General features: G+C 36.8%; 2 protein-coding genes across 10 annotated transcripts in view; one reads left to right on the top strand and one right to left on the bottom strand.

Moving 5' to 3' along the window:
* RALGPS1 (Ral GEF with PH domain and SH3 binding motif 1) overlaps window positions 1-19,806 on the bottom strand; it is a 74,509-nt gene that overhangs the window by 39,594 nt on the left and 15,109 nt on the right. The window lies entirely within an intron of this gene.
* On the top strand, window positions 3,373-18,488 carry ANGPTL2 (angiopoietin like 2). The gene is made up of 5 exons (XM_021543749.4): window positions 3,373-3,663; window positions 11,141-11,997; window positions 15,763-15,956; window positions 16,179-16,449; window positions 16,921-18,488. Exons 2-5 carry the CDS (start codon window positions 11,190-11,192, stop codon window positions 17,118-17,120), a joined length of 1,473 nt encoding a protein of 490 aa, XP_021399424.2. The 5' UTR covers window positions 3,373-3,663; window positions 11,141-11,189; the 3' UTR covers window positions 17,121-18,488.

The raw sequence follows: 19,806 nt of genomic DNA, 5'->3' as shown, positions 1-19,806 counted from the left end.
GCTAAAAATTTCTGAAGCTGTCTGGAGTTTTCTACCAAAGCTTTCCCTCTAAACAAACCAGATTTTCTCCAGCATTCTGTCAATTTTTTTTTCATTTTCCTCCAAAACCCAGCTATTTCCTAGTACTTTTCCCATGAATCAGGAAAAATATATTACAGAAGATTAAATGCTTTAAGAGTGATGCATTTTAACATTATTAAACATATGCTATCCAATGTCAGAAAGCAGAAAATGCTTTGAAAAAGACTATAGGAAAAAGGCAAAGGTACAATAGCTGTTTTCAAGATGTTGCTTCCTGTCAGCAGCAAGTGGTGGTTAGGGACTTCCTGAGACACATCTTACATAAACACTTTTGGGTTTAAGTCTGGGTGGTAATTTTTCTTTACATTGTTTTTTCTCTGTATCCATCCTTTTTTTTTTTTTCTTTTTCCTCCTATTCCTGAAAAACCACTTTTCCTTTTTTAACTTTTGGGTTTGAAAGATCTTGTGGCAAATTAATCTGGCAATTCAACTGCACTCTTTCTGGAAAAACAATCTGTTTGATTTCTCAAAGTTTACCTTTTTAAGATTGGCGCCTCCTTATCTCTTTAAGCTTACCTTGAATTTCTGATCACTGACTCGAAGTTAATTTCTATGACCAGATGTTTTATAGTATTTTCACTCGTTCTCAAAGCCAAGTCTTTCAAGCCACTCCTTGCCAACTGCATTACCCTGCTGAAGAGAACTGTCACACTTCATAGTCAGAAATAACTGGATGTTAGTACCTTTCTGCTAGAAGGATTTATTCTCTAACTATAGACTTTAATACAAGCTGATGACCAAGATTGTCAGGATGAATGACAAATCAACTATTAAATCTTTTTCAAATCACATCATTCAGCCTAAAGCCTCTAAAAAAACCAGTGAACTGCACTTCACAGCATTACAAATACAAAGAAAAGGTATGCCCACTTGGTCCAAGCAGAATGCCCACACAAAGGCAAGTCCCATTTTTTTCTCTTCAGTCTTTCCCAAGGAGAAAACACCTAATGTTATCCTAACAATTCAGTTATGCTACAAACCCCTGGCACATTCAAATAAAAGTCCCTGTCGTCTGTCAAGTCAGCACAACTTCTCTTTTTCCCCGTAGACAAAACTGCAACAGGTTGAAGAAATAAGCTTTGTCATATGCTATTTGGAACAACGTATACACAAAAGCTTACTTAGGTTACTTAGACAGCTTTTTAGAGACCAAAAAGCACTCAGTACTTAATCAAAAGGCTGATCTGTGTAAAAATTTGTGTCTTGTTCAGCAAAGAGGACAGTCAAAGAAACAGAGTTAGGCTAATTTTGATTTTTCAAATATTTTATTTGTAACAAAATTACCTGCAAGAGAATGCATCACAAGAGAAGTCTCTAGGCTCCTTCACCAAGTAAAAATTTTAGGAATTTAACTGCATTTGTTTAAGTGCCCTAAAATCAGTGGATGCAAGCTATATGTTGAAGAGCTTTCAAGTGGTTATGGATACTTTATAAATATGGGCTTAAATCAACAACCTCATCCTCAGGAAATATTTTTTTTCAAGAACCTTGGTGCTGCAGGGCACAACTTCAAGTTAGAAACCTGTATTTTCCTACAAAAGCAAAGAATCTAAAACTGTTAATTTTAAAATTAAAACAAAACACTCCACCCAAGCAATAATCTAGCTAGAGAGTCACCTATCTAGCTCTGCAAGTTAGGAACTGGAGAAACTGATTAGGAAACGACAACAGGAAACAAGCACTCTAATATCCTGACAAACACTCATGGCAACCCACTCCCTTTGTTCTTCCTGTTCCCACTTCCCTCCCTTGAGCAGCTCTGTCTATCCCAGGCTGAAAAAGCACATTGGGAAGGAAGGAGTGTGAATCATACATATGTTGAAAGTTTAATGGGAATATTGCTAAATCTGTCAAAGATTAACAGAATTACCACTTTCTGGTTCTATTAAAGCCAGCTTTTTCAGTATAAAACTGGTACATTGGAAAAGCTTTGGACTGCTTTAATCCCAAGCATCCAGACCATGCTCCTAACTAGCACTGAAATGGCCACTCCAGTCAGTGGTCCTCTCTCTTTAGAATAGAAAGCAATAAGCTTCTGAGTTAAAATAGAAAATAATTAACATAATATATAAGGAAGTTTGAAGGAATCACAGGCCATACATGAAAGGTACAAAAAACTTTAAAAGCCTAAGGCACATTAAATTGATAGTGTAATATAGCTAGATGTGGGATTTTTTCTGACATTCACTTTTATGATGGAAGTAATTTGCCGTTATAACGCAACTATATGTTCGTGTTTTAACTTGTACAGAACTGGTTTTAATACAGTATCTTTAAACCTCTTTATTTGTCCTCTGGTTAACTCAAGCACCCTCATATTGGTTTCCTCCAATTCTACAAAACCAAAATACCTTCAAAACTGACTGACAAATTGCAAACAAACCCATTATTACAATATGATATAGCTTTCTTATGATGTCAATGATATACAGTGACTGAAACAACCATTTGGTTTCCTAAACTGTAATTTAAAAAAAAAAAATTATGTTCCAAATTTCACTTTTAATTTTGCTAATTTCTTTAGAGGATTCCCAGCAAGTTATAAAGGCAGATTTTAAATTAATTCATTCAACAAATCTTTTTTAAAACCCAGAGCTAATAGCTAATAACCAAAAACATTCTACACACTTAGAGCTCTATAATAGCAAATTTTTTGACATTCTAGGAAAATTGTGGGAATTCCCATCATTCAAATGAGAAGTGGGCTTTAGATTAGGGGGACAAGTACGAAGCATCAATCCAAATGCACAGAGGTTCAGCCAAATAATGAATCCTCAATCTGCATTAGAACGTTTTAAGAGTTTGCTTTAATCTGGGCTTTAATCTGGTCTCTTTGATCGCCCATTATTTCGGCTTTCGAGCTGTTGCCTGACAAAGCTGACATAGGAAGTACTAAGAAAGGAGCCCCTCAGCGCTACACTGAGTGAGTGCGCTGGCTCCCGCCCGAGTCCCTGGGATGAGCATTCATCTCTGCATCCCTGAGCACGCCGTGACGAGAGCCTAAGGCAGGAAGTGCCCCCCGGCCCCGGCATTTAGGGGCCGAACCCCGTGCGAACCCACCCGCACTGCCGCTTGATCTAACAAAGCGGACCCGCGTTCCTCGCGGTCTCCCCAGCTTCCCCTTAAGCCCGGCATCAGCGCTGCCCCGCGGCGCCCCGCGGCTCCCCGCGGCCGGAGCGCGGAGCTCCGCCCGGCGGCCCCGAGCCGCGGCCCGGGGGCGGGGGCAGCCCGCCCGTCCAACCAGCGCCCGGCAGCTCGCCGCTGCTTTGCCTCTCTCCCCCTTTGCCGGCCAGGATAAGCCTGCCACAAAGAGCAGGGGTTCAAATGAGGCAGCTCCGGGCCGCCTGAAGGCACGGCCGGGAGCGCCGAGCGCCCCACGGCAACGTAGCGCTTGCGACGCGGGGCGCAGCCGGGCTGACGAACCCAGAAGGGTCTTGAGCAAGAAAACGGCAGAAGAGGAAAAGAATTGCGCCTCTCTTCCCGGCACGCGCGGGCCGCCGAGGCGATGTCGCGGCGCTCGGGCGGCGGCGGCGGCTGCTGACGGAGCGGAGCGGAGCGGAGCGGAGCGGCCGGGCAGACGCGGTAAGCACGGGCACCGCCGGGGCTGCGCGGAGCCACCGGCCAGGGCAAGCTTATCAGAGCAGGTCTGCTCCCGAGATAAAGCAGCAAGCCTGCTTTTTGACTTCAAAAGAACAAAAAACACCCCCGAGCCCAAACAAAAATCTGACACATATTAACGTAAAAGCTATAAAGATAGCTGAGACATTATGTGCCAGGCAGTGAAAGCCTTAGTATTATTTTCAAGAATACGATTTTAGTTTTTAAAAAAAACTTATTTTTGCATGTAACTTTGATCTTCACACTTCCTTCAACTTTCCATCCAAGAATTTTTCTAGGACATACTATTTTCTAAAGGAATGTCTGTCTTAAAAATTATTAAACCTCCATTCAGTCTTTTTTACACTCATATCTGATTAGGGAGATACAAAACTTTCTGATACTTTAACAGTCTGAAAATATTTGAAGTATTTCACAAAAAAATTTTAAAAAGAAACTAGCATTTATGAGTACATTCATGTAGGCAGCAAAGTATTACGTCGTCTAACTGCTATTTTTCACGGGTAAAATGAGTCACGTTTATTAAAATATGAATCTCTTTAAAGGCTGTTAAGAACAATGTGCATGCACACATACGAGCACACACAGTATGAGCGCTTTCTGGTAGTGATTGGATTAAGTGAAAATAAGGTGAGGCCGCTGTTAAGGGAAGCAACAACAAAAGCAGTGCTTTCTTTCAGTAATTACATTCCACATCTATGACAGAACTTCAGTAAAGCACAAAGAACAATCCACAAACAACTGAAATTCTTGGTAATCAAGAAGAAAATTTGTACTTCTTGTAACTAAAGTTTTTGCCAAAACTTCAACAAAGTTACATGGCAACAAAAGATACATAAACTGCAGTTTCTTGCAGCAACTGGTAGTATTTCAAAACAAAAGTTCTCCAAGACCTCATGAAAACACTCTGGTTCTGATGTGTTGCTTAATCATCCATTCCCCTCATTAGAAAAAGTATTACCTTTAAAGAAAACTTAACTGGTGCTTGAGAAACTGCTAAAGAAAACGAAACTGTTTGCTCAGTTTTAAATGGGCAGAAAATCTGTCAAGAGAATGTATTCTAACACAAGTATCTTAAAGGAATTAATTGCTTAGTGCCAGTGTGGCACTTTTAACAATGGAAGTAACTGGTGGCAAAACCACAAAAATGATTCCCTCTGTAAGTTTGGAGTTAAATTTTTCAATTCAGTTTAGCATCATGTTTTCATAACTAGCACTGCATGCTACTATGTCAGCCCTTCCCTATGTATTTACTTTAAAACTTAGAGCCCAACTTTGAATTTTTTTTTCAATACATGTGGTCTACATATTACTGTGCTGTATTTTCACTGTGAATTGTTGTTTCCCTTTACAAAACAAACAAACAAACAAAAACAAAAAATCACTATCTAGGTTTTTCACAGCAATACTTTTCATCTAAAAGTTATGACATGAGTTTATTCTAAAAGAAACCCTGCAGCAGTGGAAGTCCCTCCTCTTAGAAAAAAGACTTTTGAGAGGTAAAAATTGACAGGATAAATTAACATAATTCCATGGAAGAAAACGTGTGAAGGAGTAAAACACAGAGCATGAACTCTAAGACAAGGGATAGGGAGTAGGAAAGCAAGCAAATTCAAAAAATTCATGCTCGTCTGTCTTATCACAATGCTGTTGTGAAATCCAGATCATATTACTGGCTTGGTGCCTGGAACATGTCAGCTAACTGTAAGTCCACGAACACTGGCTATCAAAGGATTCTGTAGAAGCAAAAAACCTAAGATTTGTTTTTTAAAAATGCAAAACCAAGCCTTCTGATCTTTTCATATCAGGATTTTGCATTTTCAACACCCTTGCTTCATTTGCTTTTATAATGCAATAAAAATGTAAAACTGCACTAATATAAAAATACCTTTCATTATCAAAGACAAAAGTATTAAACAGTGAAGATGTGTTGCTAGCTGTTCATGTTTCTTCTTCAGAATGCACAGCTATCAAATTATGTCTGAATTCACAATAAAATATAGCAGTTTATCTTCTAGAGAATAAATGCTGTCATAGCTAACACTCTGCCTTCTGTGAACATGCCTTCCTTTATAAGCCTCAGTGCCTGAGGACTGCACAGAATATGGTGTATCAGAGGTACAGAGGAAAAGACAGCCCATCAAAAGTACTCCTGGCCTAGTTTTATTAAATATAACTAGCACAAAAAAGCTAATTAACAGTGGTTTAGCATAGTTGAATGAGCTCATTTGTATGTACAGTATAATTTTTTCTTCATGGTCAAAGCAACCATTTCAGAAAATATGAATGTTATGTAAAAGTGTGTGTTATCCTTTTTGTATGTGTGTTTTTCACCTATCTGAGTATTCTAAAAGGCTGATGTGTGAGAGTAATTGCAGTGCATTCAGTTCTGGCACACTGGACCTACATGAACTCTTAACAATCCACCCTCTAGACTGTAAGCCCTTCCTCAGTCAGAGCAATTTGTACAGATGGAAATAAATGCTGAGTGTTGGACCCTGCCTACCCACTCTTTAAGTAAGTGGAAGTCATCTATTAAAAAAAACTCAATCCCCCCCAAAAAAAACCCAAAACCATACACCACAAAAAGAAAACCTTACACAGAAAATGGAGTGAAATATTAAAAGAAATTAACCCCCACAATCCTGAAATTAACTTCTAAGATATGTAATACTCTGGGAGTCTTTTTAGGGAGGCTGAGTGACAATGATTATTGTAAAAACAATAGTTGCTATCCCAAAGATACAATGACTTAAATGGAAAATCCTATTTTAGCTTAACAGCTTCTGAGCATTCTGCTTAAGAGTAAGTCACAAAGGAAACCTACTGCATCACCTTGTTTACGGTAATTATCATAGCTCAGTAAACTATTAATGCCTCCTTAGTTCCTCAGCTGCAGCATAAAAGCCACTAAAAACCTTTTCTAACTTGTTAAAGTTTGCTGCTGTCTGCTTCATATACCAGATTCTCACTATCAGTTCCACAAACCAAACGGGTAGTGTTTTTTCTAGTCTTTGCAGAACACTCAACTATACTGCAATCCAAATAGCTACTCAAGCCCTCAGAAATGCTCTTCTTATAACATCTGAGTTTTAGCACAGAAAATTGCCTTCTCTGTAAAGGAGTCTCCGAGGGTATCAAAAGTGTCATGTATCATGTGTTTGAAAGCTGCCTGTCCAAGGATCAATGCATCATCATGTCACACCTATGTTTTTCTGCTTTGTTGCAGTTTACTTTACATAGAAATACAAGAGCAGCAGCAAGAAGCAATTCTGTTACTTTTACCTACTGGGATCTGTTATGTTCCTTATCTGTAGAGATAAGTCATAATAATGCAATTTAAGATACAAAACTTCTATTCTGGTATGAAATCCGGGCAATTACTTTCCCCATTTGTCTTAGTTAAGGTGTTCCACACAAGATTAACACAGATCATTATTTTGCTTTTGTACTTTTCCAAAATGCTAGACTACAGGTAATGTCTTAAGTATTAAAACCTTTCTTCCTTAAACTGACTTGTAATGTTAAGCAACACATAATAAAGTTCAGTGCTCAGCTACCATCCAGTAGTCTTCCTGCTCTAGTTTTTGCAGGACACTGAAAAGCACAGGTATAAAAATAACATAGTATAAACTCCTAGACACAAAATACCAATCACTCAATGGTTGAAAGACTCAACATTGCAAAACCACTTGAGATCCAGATGTGAGATTGTTGACACTATATACTCAGGCTTTCATATACACATTTCTTTCCAGAGTAATATGGCAAGCGTCTCTTTTATGAACAAATTTCATTCAACAAAAAATAGCCATAGCATTAAAAAGCTACTGGCAGCATTTTCATGTAAGCTTAATAATTCTATGATTATTAAGTCATATTTTTCACCTGATGGAGATAGACCTTCACTTGTACACAGAATCCCACAGGCAAAATATTTCACAAAACCTGAAAAAGACAGTTAACCAGTTTCTTTAGTAAAAATGGGATCCTCCTAGGCATGGCATCAAAACCAAAAAATAATGAAAAAAGGTATACAGGTTGGATTATCCAATATTATGCAAATCGTAAGTAGCTGAAACTTTTGCCACCCAGTCCACTGCAGAAAAGCTACTGGCAGAGGAAAAGGGGTAGGCAGCCAGAGAAACAGGAAGAACTGAGTGATCAGCAAGCAATGGCAGCAGTCAAGTACAAGGACTATCAGCGATTACTGGGCACAGGAGGAAACTGGAAGTTAAAGTCCCGGACATCAGATACAATCTTCCTCTTACCTGGAAGGAATCCTAATGTCCTAAGAATCTGCTGTTCTGCTACTCAAAGAGGAAGGTATTAAAAAAAGCATTAAAACCTTCCTTAAAATTGTTTCTCTGGCTTCCCTCCCTACTTTCTCCATTCCAGAAAGCTTTTTTTGTCCCTGAAAAATTAATCATTGAGAGTTGCTCAAATGACCATGTTGTGAACTTCATTTTAATCCAACTGCAGAAAGGAAGTAATGCCATTTATTCATGTAGTCCTTCCCACTATGCAACAAATAGGCCTCATTCTAAACACATTTTTTTTTAACCAAAAAAGTACAAATAGTAAGAGACAAAATTATGATATACAGACTGCAGGAAGGAGGACATCTGATGACAATATGATTCTTGTTTCTGTTTGTACTGGGGCATTCTCTAACCAATGTCACTTTCCTTCCACTGATTCTTCTTATAAGAACATCTGTCTTGACAAGCAGGCAAGATCAGGACAGAGAAACATTTCAGGACAGTGTAATTATGCTGATGTCATTCACTGGTGGCCTGCCATCTGCAACTACTGGTCAAACCCTAGACCAGGCTTTCTAGAGAGGGGTCACTCACATGGTCAGGCAGTGGGACTAGATGATCATTAAGATGGTATGTTATAACGAGGATGATGAACTCTTGCCCAATATTTTCTTACACAGTTCTTTAAAAAAAAATCAGGAGAAAAATCTGTTACATGCTGCTCTTTCTTCAGCTCAGAAAAGTATGGGAATGCCAAAGCCATACTCAAAACAGAGAGATGCTGATATGGGATGCTGTAACAGACAGAAGTGAACTCTGAGGAAAAAAAGAGCTTCTTTTCAGTGGTCACAATAAGTAGAGTTTAGAAGGGGGAAAAAAGGATATTAAAATTCCAACAGCAAAATAAAACTATTTTATACCTATATGCAAGAGACATTTGCAAAACCAGTCATCTGTGCAGGAACACGAGGCCAGGAAAATTGCCAGGTTTTCCAAGTGTGACCTGCTGTGCAAATGCTGATTATGCAAGTTAAAGCTGTCTGGGGTGAATTTATGTTCCCTATTTTCCAGGACTCCAAATAGCATTGCTTTACGTACAGAAACCGTGTCAAACTCCAGATTATCATCTGACAAGTTTTCAAGGTTTTTGAAAAGTTCTGTACAGCACAAGTCCTTTCTACTTGCAAAATGAAAATGAGTTTATTCCAAATAAGAAACTGAGGCAAAAATATATAACCAAAAATTTTAAGAAGGATTAAGTTCTGGTTACTTTGTTTGAATCTTCTACAGAAACAACTATGGTTTATTTCACAAAAACAGAAAAATACAAGTGACAACCATCTCTCTTCTCAGTATGAATAATAAAGGACGCATATCCAGCATTATCTTGATATTAAAAAAAAAAATCTCTTAAAAGTCAGCAGCTGCCTAGAATCATAAAACAGTTTAGATTGGATGGGACCTTATCTTTGTCTTACAGAGCAAGTCTAGTTTCAACATTAGATCAGAGTGCTTATAGTTTTACCTAAAACAAAACTTAATGTATTTCCAGGAATGGAGATTCTACCACCTATTTGGGTGACTGCTTTAGTCCTCAGTCACCCTCACAATGAAGTTAATTTTTTTAATAAAACCCAGTTTTTTCCTGAGGCAATTTGTATCCACCATATATTTTCACTGTGCACTTCCAGAAATAATTTATCTTATTTCTAAACACCCATTAAGTAGTTGAACATGTCCTTCTATACCTTCTCACCTGGAGGCTACAAAAACTTCACTCTTCCTGCTGCTCTTCATTCATTATGTCTGCCAGCTCCAGCTAGACATGCTGGGTGTACTCAGCTGGACTCACTCCAGTTTCTCACAGCTGTTACTATCACCATTTCATGTAATTAAAAAAAAATATTGTATCAAACAGTAAAGTGATAGAAACTTAAATACTGAATATTATTCCATGAGAAATCTTTTACAAGCAAAGAAAAACATTATGGCAACACCACCTTGGTTAAAAAGTATGAGACTTTATACACTAAAAAATCTCCATACTGCATTTTTCATTAATTTTATTTAAGAAAACTAGGTTGCATATACACATGAGTATTAAAAATCAACAACAAAAAGGTTTTAGAAATACACAACATCAAAGTGCTGTTCAAGTAGCTGATAAGAGAGTGGTTTGTGACATGGGTATTTCTGGCAGCAGTGACAATGCTAAGCCTATGTTTCCAAGTCTACTGTTGCCTAGAGTTCAAGTATTGACTTAATTTTTGAGAGATTATGAAGGCCTCAGCTGTCCACCTTGAATATGAGTCTGCATGGAGAACTAAGATGGGGCAATTTTACCAAAGGGCAACTGTTGCAGTATGCCAGTAGACACTACCAGCTGATTTAAATCAACCATGCACTGTCACTGTCCACCAGGCACATATGCAGCTATTTTTCCTCTTTCAAGAAGGGACTCTGAATTGAGATGACTAGGCTGAGGGTAGAGACAGTGTCTCCAGTGAGAGTCACAGTAAATGTTTCAGTTGTAAATTCTACTAGTCCAGAAAAATAACAGATTTTACTGCCTATAATATCTGAGTAGTAGAGTTTTTAACTTACAGTTATTAAGGACCAATGTAAAATAAGTTTTTCCTTTTTTTTAAGCAATGGAGATTCAATACTACTGAATAAAGTAAAATTGTTACATGTCACCTAAACTGTATCTCTTGCAACGTGTATGCCATTCTAAAATACTGCAAATTAACAGTTTGATATTTTTAGAACTTTTATCAGCATTAATACATATATTGATTTGTATTACCTTTACATTTAAAGGCTGTATTTGTAATGGTAAGAAATGGAAAGTGTAATTCATATTTAAATGAAAACGCCAATCTTGGAAACTTTTGTGGTATTTGCCTGGAAGAAAGGACTCTTCAAATCCTTGTATTTACTGCTTACTTTCTTATGGTTCTTGGCAGGCTTTAGATGAACTAGCAACTAGTCACTACAGTTTTGACCAAAGAAAGATACAACTACCTCCCATGATATCCCCTTTAGTCAACACAAGTTGATGCTGGACCTCATTTGCACACATAGTTACTATGTACTATTTTCTAAGTTTTAGAATAAATGATATTTTGTAAATCCACACTGTTTTCCTACTCATCACTGTTAAATTTATTTTATAACAGATTTTACGAAGTTCTTTGCAGAAGAATATTTGACCGGACCTAGAGGATCATGATGACAACAAGATTCATCTGTTTAATACTAGTAACTGTTGTGGGAGTTACTACAAGTGAAACACAGGAATTTGAAGGCAATGACAAGGAAAAAGCCCAAGAATTCATTTATATGAATAGATATAAGCGTTCCAGTGACACACAGGACAAATGCACTTACACCTTTATTGTACCTCAGCAGAGAGTGACAGGTGCCATTTGCGTTAATTCTAAGGAGCCTGAAGTTCTGCTTGAAAACAGGGTAAATAAACAAGAATTACAGCTACTTAACAATGAACTTCTTAAACAAAAGAGACAAATAGAAACTCTCCAGCAACTGGTAGAGGTGGATGGTGGAATTGTTAATGAAGTTAAACTCTTAAGAAAAGAGAGCAGAAATATGAATTCTCGTGTCACGCAACTCTACATGCAGCTATTGCATGAAATTATCCGAAAACGTGATAATGCCTTAGAACTTTCTCAACTTGAAAATAAAATTTTGAACCAAACTGCAGATATGTTGCAGCTTGCAAACAAATACAAAGACTTAGAGCACAAGTATCAACATTTGATGTCAATTGCAAATAATCAGACAATAATAATTGCCCAGCTGGAAGAACATTGTCAAAGAATGCCATCCATAAAGCCACTGCCACAAACTCCACAACCACCAATTAAAGTGTACCAGCCTCCTACTTACAATCGCATTAATAATCAGATATCTACTAATGAGATTCAAAGTGACCAGAACTTAAAGGTTCTGCCACCTACCTTACCAACCATGCCTGCAGTTACTAGTATTCCAACTTCAACTGATAAACCATCTGGTAAGTAGTATTATTGATACATTTACATTAGTTTATGCTAATATGTAGTGGACAACATTTTAATTGTAGTATCAAAAATGCAGTCTGAATTTATTTACCTAATGAACTTTACATACATGCTGTAGTAGAAACACAGAAAGAAAAAAAAAACACCTGCGAATGTCTAAGACACTCAAAACCCACATATTTTTCTCATGCTACTTTGCTAAGACAAACCCATAATTTATATTACATGTATGAGATAAAGGATTTTCAGAAAAATCTTACCATTCAAATAATCTAAATTTTATTTACCTTTGCTCAAGACTTAAATGCTACAATTCATGACATCTGAAGGAGTTTGACACTGTGTAAACATATGAAATTATTACAAGTTTTTTGATCTAGCATCTGATAATGTGCCTGTGTAATTAAAAAAGGAGTAATTATCTGCTCTGTATGTTATATGGGGTGCTTGTGCTCTAGACAGGAGCAAAAGAAAGCAAGTGGTGGAATAGTAATGGCATATTATACAGCCCTGATTAAGAGTTTTAGGAGTTCTGCCACAAGCCTGATTTGATGATGTGAAATCACATTAGAGATCACCTGATCTATGTGATAACAAAATAACAGGTAAAGGACTCAGTTTCACCTATGGTCCCACATTTGAAAAAAAAAAAACAAACCCAAACTAGTTCAGGTATATGTTCCATACTGCTCTTCACTGTGTGGACAACACACACCTTCCTCAGAAAAAAGATAAGAGTCACAGATATCTGAACTCAGAGATAAGTGAAATAGAGTAATGCACTCAATATATTTCATGGCTATTTACAAAATATTCCAAAGGATATCAACAAACTTTTTAGGATTATCCAATAATGCAACAGCCACATGTTAAAAACCAAACAACCCCTGTACTATTTCTCCATGGAAATATAACGAAAGAAACTTAAGCAAGTAAGCACTGAATCTCTTAAGCCTAAGTCTCTAAAACACTTCACTACAAAGCAGTATTTCCACAGAATGTCAAAGATAGTGCATCAAAGCCTGCATTGTGGCATGCAAAACCTCTGCCAGAAATTTCATAATTCTGATGTACTATGTAAGGAAAAATTCTCAGAAGAAAATTAGATCTACTACAACTCCTTTGGAGCAGTAAACCATGGCCTCTCTAATAATTACATTTTTACTTCAATCTCAAAGTAGGCTCAAGCTTGGAACAGTATTCCCCTATCTTTCTGGAACTGAAATACCTTTCCCCTTTATTCCCTTACGCTCTTTGAACAAAAACTTGTTAATTGGTCCACATCTGCCTTGTGCTTTCAAGTCCTTACAGTGGAGCTGAGGATTCACTATCAAACAGCAGAACAGAAATGCTGCTTGTGGTGCACAGTACTTTTGCTGATCTATCCTCATACATTTTCCTGCTTTTGAAAAGTAAAACGCTCGCTCATTCCAAACCAGTCTGCAACCCTGTAAAACTCCCCGATCTTCACCTGAGGAAGTGCTGTTTATCCAGCAATTTTTCACATTGCTCTCCAGAGGTCCCTTTGGCAGTCCACAATTCTAAGATAGATTTCACACCTGTTTCTTCTCCCTGTATCACATCACTTAACAGAAAATGAAGTTTCATGTTTCTTCTGCACAAATTGATTATTCTCTCATTTTCTCACTTGCAGCTTTTTATTTGTTCAAGCGAGTTTCCAGTCACTGGAGTTAAGCTAATTAAGCTTTTATTTTCAGAGTATTCTCCTTCCCCTCACATTTCTTTTCAGTCAATAAACATTTAATACCTTTTCTTCATCCTCCAGAATGTTCTCCATTCACAAACCACATCTCAAACCCCTCCTTAAAATTAATGTCATAAATGATGCTTTAGTCAGATGTCTGGAGGCAACTAGAAAAAACCCATAAAGAGAAACCCATAAACAACATCCTACAGAAAAAAAACAAAACCCACCACCACAACTGCTCAGCCAGCAGGAAAAATCCACCCATACTTTATCAAGTCCTTTTCACACTATGTGTTGCGTTCTCAACCTTATCCAAAGCTCCTGGCTGTACTATACACCTGATCACAGTCATTCTGTGCAATGAAAACAGGACCAAAATATAAGAAAAATAGTAAATGTCTTCTGTTAATCTGTTGACAGTCTCTCTCAAAAATCTCTTAATCACTTTCAGAAAAAAGTAGTGTAGCACAGTACTGCTGCCGTGTGCCTTAAAAGAAACTGCAAGATTAGAATGGTGTAAATACTACACGCATCCTGCTATATGTTTTTTTACAAGGACAAGGTCAAAGCTGTTTGGCTATTTTAGAACTTCTTCAATAATGACTTCCTTTCTTATTTTCAGTAAGTGCCACTACATACACATTGTGATAAAATAAACCAGAGCAATTTAAATTATTAGTGCTCATTAACATTTTTTTCCCCACCTCTCATAATGAGCCATGCAATGGTGTAATAAGAGCATGGCATCTATAACTTAGCTGCCAGAAATCTAAACAGTTAGCCCCAAAAGAAATTGAGAAGGGGCTTTTAAGCACAGCTCCAAGTACAGTCTCTGATTATGAGTCAGGCAACAAGAACACAGCATCCACAGAACAAAGACTTGGCTTGCCTCTTTGTATACTGACTTGCTGATTAAAATAGCTAAAAATACCAAAACCTCAGTGTTTTAATTTTCGAAACACTGAGATTATTTCTATACAACTAATTTATTTCTAATACATTTGCTGAGTACTGTTAGTAGTGTTGGACAATAAATTATAAAAAACCATAGGACTGAAATAATTTAGAACAGTAATTACTCTTGATAGCAGTATATGCTCCTAGTCAGAAGATGTGACAAGCCTTACTCCTTCAGTGGGCAGGGAGAATCAATCCAGGGGCTCAAATCTCTAATCCTGAGGATTCTTGTTGACTTCACTCTTCTGCTGAGGAAGCAAAGCAGCTGGGGGAGTCTATCTGCACATATTAACACAGACTATAAATAATTTAAATCTGAATTTATAAATAATTTATTTCTGAGTATCTCAGCTACATTAAGAGAATCTATCTTGCCACTGGAGAAAATTTCTTGAAAAAACAGGAATGTAACATATCTTCAAAAAGCGTAAGCTCTTCATAGACTCTACTGAACTGAAGGAAAAAATGCATTCTCCTTTTGAAAACAAGAATGTGTTAACTGCAATTTCTGTGAATTCAAAGTATATATTAGGAGTCCTCTCATTTATATAAAGTTTTTTTTTAACATAGGGTGCTTGTGAGAGAAATCTTAATTTCTATATTATGTTGTAATTTATTAAGGTGGCAGCAGTAAGACCTACAGTCAGAATTTATGTTGTTGCTTCCACTGTTGATGCCTGCGCCAGTGACATTTCTGAGAAATTCAGCTTTTTAGATCCCCAAAGATAGAATCAAGGTCAACATTACTGTTTTGATTTCTAAAGGAAATTCTTATTTATCTATGGAGTCATTCATATTTAGTTTCTTCAAATATATAATTGATGGTGAAAGTACCAGTACAGCAGCCTTAAAAGATTTTTTTTCCAAAATCTACCTTTACCAGTAACTCATTGTGAAATGTTACAGAAATAAAGTTACAATAAATGAATCTGTTTGAAAACACTTGGTGGATACTCATTCTTTAATAAGAGGAAAAACAAATATGCTATTCAGTGAAACCAAAGTAATATAAAAAGCTACCAACTCAAATATTGCCCTGCATTAAAGAAATGCTCTTGACAGTTTTACACAGAGCCTTTCTATTTTGACACAGGGCCCTGGAGAGACTGTCTACAAGCATTAGAAGATGGCCATGACACGAGCTCCATCTACCTTGTAAAACCAGAAAACACAAACCAGCTTATGCAGGTCTGGTGTGACCAACGGCATGACCCCGGTGGCTGGACTGTCATTCAGAGACGGTTGGATGGCTCTGTAAACTTTTTCAGGAACTGGGAGACATACAAGGTTAGGACAAGACAGCCAATTAATGTTTTCTACCCTCTAGAACTTATTGATAAAGGGTGGTTTTAGAGTCTGGCCAAGAGCCTACTTGAAAAAGAACTGTGTGTTTACCCTTCCAGAAGAGGAAGTATCTATAAAATAAGTTACTGCAGTTTTCTGCTTGAGAATACACTCAGAGTTACCACTAACACAGATACTAACATGCTTCTCTTGCTTCCTTTACAGCAAGGATTTGGTAATATAGATGGAGAATATTGGCTTGGATTAGAAAACATTTATTGGCTAACAAATCAAGGCAACTACAAACTGCTCATAACAATGGAAGACTGGTCAGGTCGAAAAGTATTTGCTGAGTATGCCAGCTTCAGACTGGAGCCAGAGAGTGAGTACTACAAGCTGAGACTAGGACGCTACAACGGCAACGCGGGAGATTCTTTCACTTGGCACAACGGCAAACAGTTCACCACACTAGACCGGGACCACGATGTATACACAGGTAGGAGGTCCCTCTCAGCTGCCTTGCCATTTTTGCCTTTGCATCCCCACCTCCCCCTTCTTCATTGCTTTCTTTTGAAAATGGAAAAATACTCATGGTCATACGTAAAGAAAAAAGAAATTGTACTAACAAAGGGATTTTGTCAATTAGTACCTTATGAAATACAAACTGATGTCTCAACCCTTACATATACTAAGAACAAAACTAAAAGTTTTTACAGCAGACAAGGGTCTGTAAAATATGCTATGAAGGGTTATTTGAGGCAGTAACACCCACTGATTTTTAGGCAAGAGAAGTAACAAAAAGGATTCTATCTGTAGAACCTAACTACTTAGCTGGTTCCTGAAGAAGCCTAAGTTGACTTTGTACCACAGGATATCTACACGTTAAACATATAGTTACTAACAAAAGCCCAGAACAACCAACCAACAAAATTTTGTACTTTGCTTGAACTGGAGCTTTCTTTTACAGGTAACTGTGCTCATTACCAGAAGGGAGGATGGTGGTACAATGCATGTGCTCACTCAAATCTCAATGGAGTCTGGTATCGTGGAGGACACTACCGCAGTCGATATCAGGATGGTGTTTACTGGGCTGAATTTCGGGGAGGATCATATTCACTAAAGAAAGTTGTTATGATGATAAGACCTAACCCTAACACATTTCACTGAAATAATTCTTCTTTTGGTTTGCTTTCTTGTTCTAGAAATCACATAAAGCTATGGTTTTATTACCTGAATTTATCTTTTCAGAAATGAGGAATGTAAGATACTGTACATTTAATGGTAAGGTATGAGAGCTTGTATATTATATTTTCAAGAATCATCCCAGGAAAAAGAGCTGAAGAAAAGGAACTGTAATAACATTCAGAACACCTCTTGGTCCTATTGGAACTTGCAGTTTAGATGAAAACTGTAGATAAACTTCCTGGTTTTTATTCCCTGTAAATTAAGTCTGGATGATAAAAATATTGCCACCACATTTAAGTATTTTTGTATGTTATGTATAAATATTCTCAAATACAGGAAATATTACAAACTGTACAGCAAGAGTTTAATTATTATTATTGTTGTTATTATAAGCCATCATTTGACACAGGAATCATATCCTTTGAACTATGTAGCTTGTATATGTACATTAGTGTGATCATTATGTAATCTTTGTTAATTACCATGAATAAAGTTAGCACTATATAATTCTGTTTTGAGAGCAGATACTCAAACTGTTATTGTCCCGATAAATCTGGCCTTTTCCCTTCACTATGTACATTTAAATAATCTGGTACTATAAAAGTTCACTATTAATTCAAATATTTTAGATTAAAAACATGAATTATGTTCTTACCAAAATGAAGTAGCTACTTGCATATGGAAATGAATCCAGATTTATAATAGGTATTATGTGCTCTATAGCCAACATGTTATACTATACAACTGTTACAGTATTTTGTGCCTGACTTCAATGATTACCTTGTGTGTAGCCTCTATAATCAGAAATGACTGGATATAAATTAAAGGGTCTATCCAACTTTGCAGGCAAATGATGGATACCAGTTTATAAGCTATTTAATAGCCTTTAGATAAAAAATTATATAGAGAACTTATCAGTAGCAAAAAAATTATTTTTATCATATTTCACAATTATTACTATCAAATTATTAAACAGATTTACTCATTTATATTTAGAGGTCAGTCACACTTATGAAATACAGACTGGCATAATTCTAATATTCTTCTGAAATAGGTTTCTATAACAGATTGTTAACACACCCATTACAATCAAACTACTACAAAAATACAAGTTAAAGAATGCATAAAAGAAGCAGAGTAAAAGCCTCCAGAAGTTCAACATATTTTATAGTCAGCCTGTATGACACTGAGTGTTTGTGTGTGTGTGTTCCCTTAGCACCTCATCATATCTTTACCACAGTATGATGTGTACGTAGCATGTGCTGTATATAACTAAAAGTAGGGTTTATAATATATTAGATTACCCCTGTAATATTGTAACCCTTAATAAAGTAACAAATGTTATTTTGATATGTGGAGATTTCATCTTGTTACAGTTCAGATTACTACACAATAGTCTGCCTCTGATTCAAACAAAAATTTAATGTTTAACAGGTACTTTTAAACAGTATTAGTCTCTCATATTATAGCCTGTGGTTGGAAACACAACAGTAGTTATGTTACACAAAATGTCCAACTGCACCTCTCAGAATGCAGGCAAAGCTTTACTTTACAAGAAAAGCAACACTGCCTTGTCTTTGCCATCAGCAGGGAGAGGGTCTCTCATATATGAAACAAGATACAACATATGCAGGATGATTCAAAGTCTCAAAGAGACTGGCTAAAGACCAGCAGAAATTTCAGATTCAAGCCTGTAACTCAGTTGGATTAGGAAGGAAACATGCAGATTTTTTCCCTTCATTACCCAAGTCTTTTATTAGGCTTGTAACATACATGTTCATTTCAGAAATATTTTTAATCTTGCATAAAAGTGACTTGGAGTGATTTTGTAGTAACAGTGTAGTATTAAAACATTTCTCACACAAGGCTGTGAGCTAATTCTTATAAACCAGAGTAACTGGAAAACTTCAGTGGCAGTTTTAATTTCCCAGTACATTCTCCAGCTCATTTTAAGCAATCTCAGGCTTCTACAGATGAAATAAGAACCATTCTCTCTCAATGAAGTACCTTTCTTACAGTGAGACAAGAGGTTCTACAGCACAAAACAGGATCCCCAAGAACTCTGCAAGTCCTCACACCTGCTCATTCTCAATTCAGTTGTTTTATATTCAGTACGTACTCCTAAAATAATCTATTGGTCTACTTGTTCATTTGCAAAGAATAAAGATGTTCTGTAAGTAATGTTGTCTTCCTTGAGAAGACATTTATTCATTGAAACAAGTCTCAATTGAATATTCTCTTTTGATAAGCTAAATATTCATTCAAATCTGAAATTATTTACATAGCAGTTTCAGTAACTCATACCAAGCTTTCGATACAGTTTTAAAAGTATGGCCATTAGGAAAGGTCATCAAATTCATTAAATAATAAATATTTTAGATAAGCAGTACTGATTGTTTTCCACAGCAAGGTGTACTAGGATTCATGCTGCTTGACTTATTCATAAGTGATCTGAAAATGGGAAGGAACAGAAACAAAAATCTCCTAATGATATTCACTAATTGAGAGGAGCAAAGAGAAAGGCAGACTGATTGGAACTATGGAAGGATTTAGGGGAGATAAACTGCTTGGATAGTAAAACAGAAGATGGAAATCTACGGACAGTGTTACATACAAGGGGTAAACAAATAATACCGACTTTCCATATAAAACAAGAAGAGCAAACCAG

Source organism: Lonchura striata, chromosome 17, assembly GCF_050655825.1.
Source record: "Lonchura striata isolate lonStrDom1 chromosome 17, ASM5065582v1, whole genome shotgun sequence".
Taxonomy (NCBI): Eukaryota; Metazoa; Chordata; class Aves; order Passeriformes; family Estrildidae; genus Lonchura; species Lonchura striata.
Note: the sequence above shows the minus strand (reverse complement) of the source record. Positions and strands in the feature narration are given on the sequence as shown.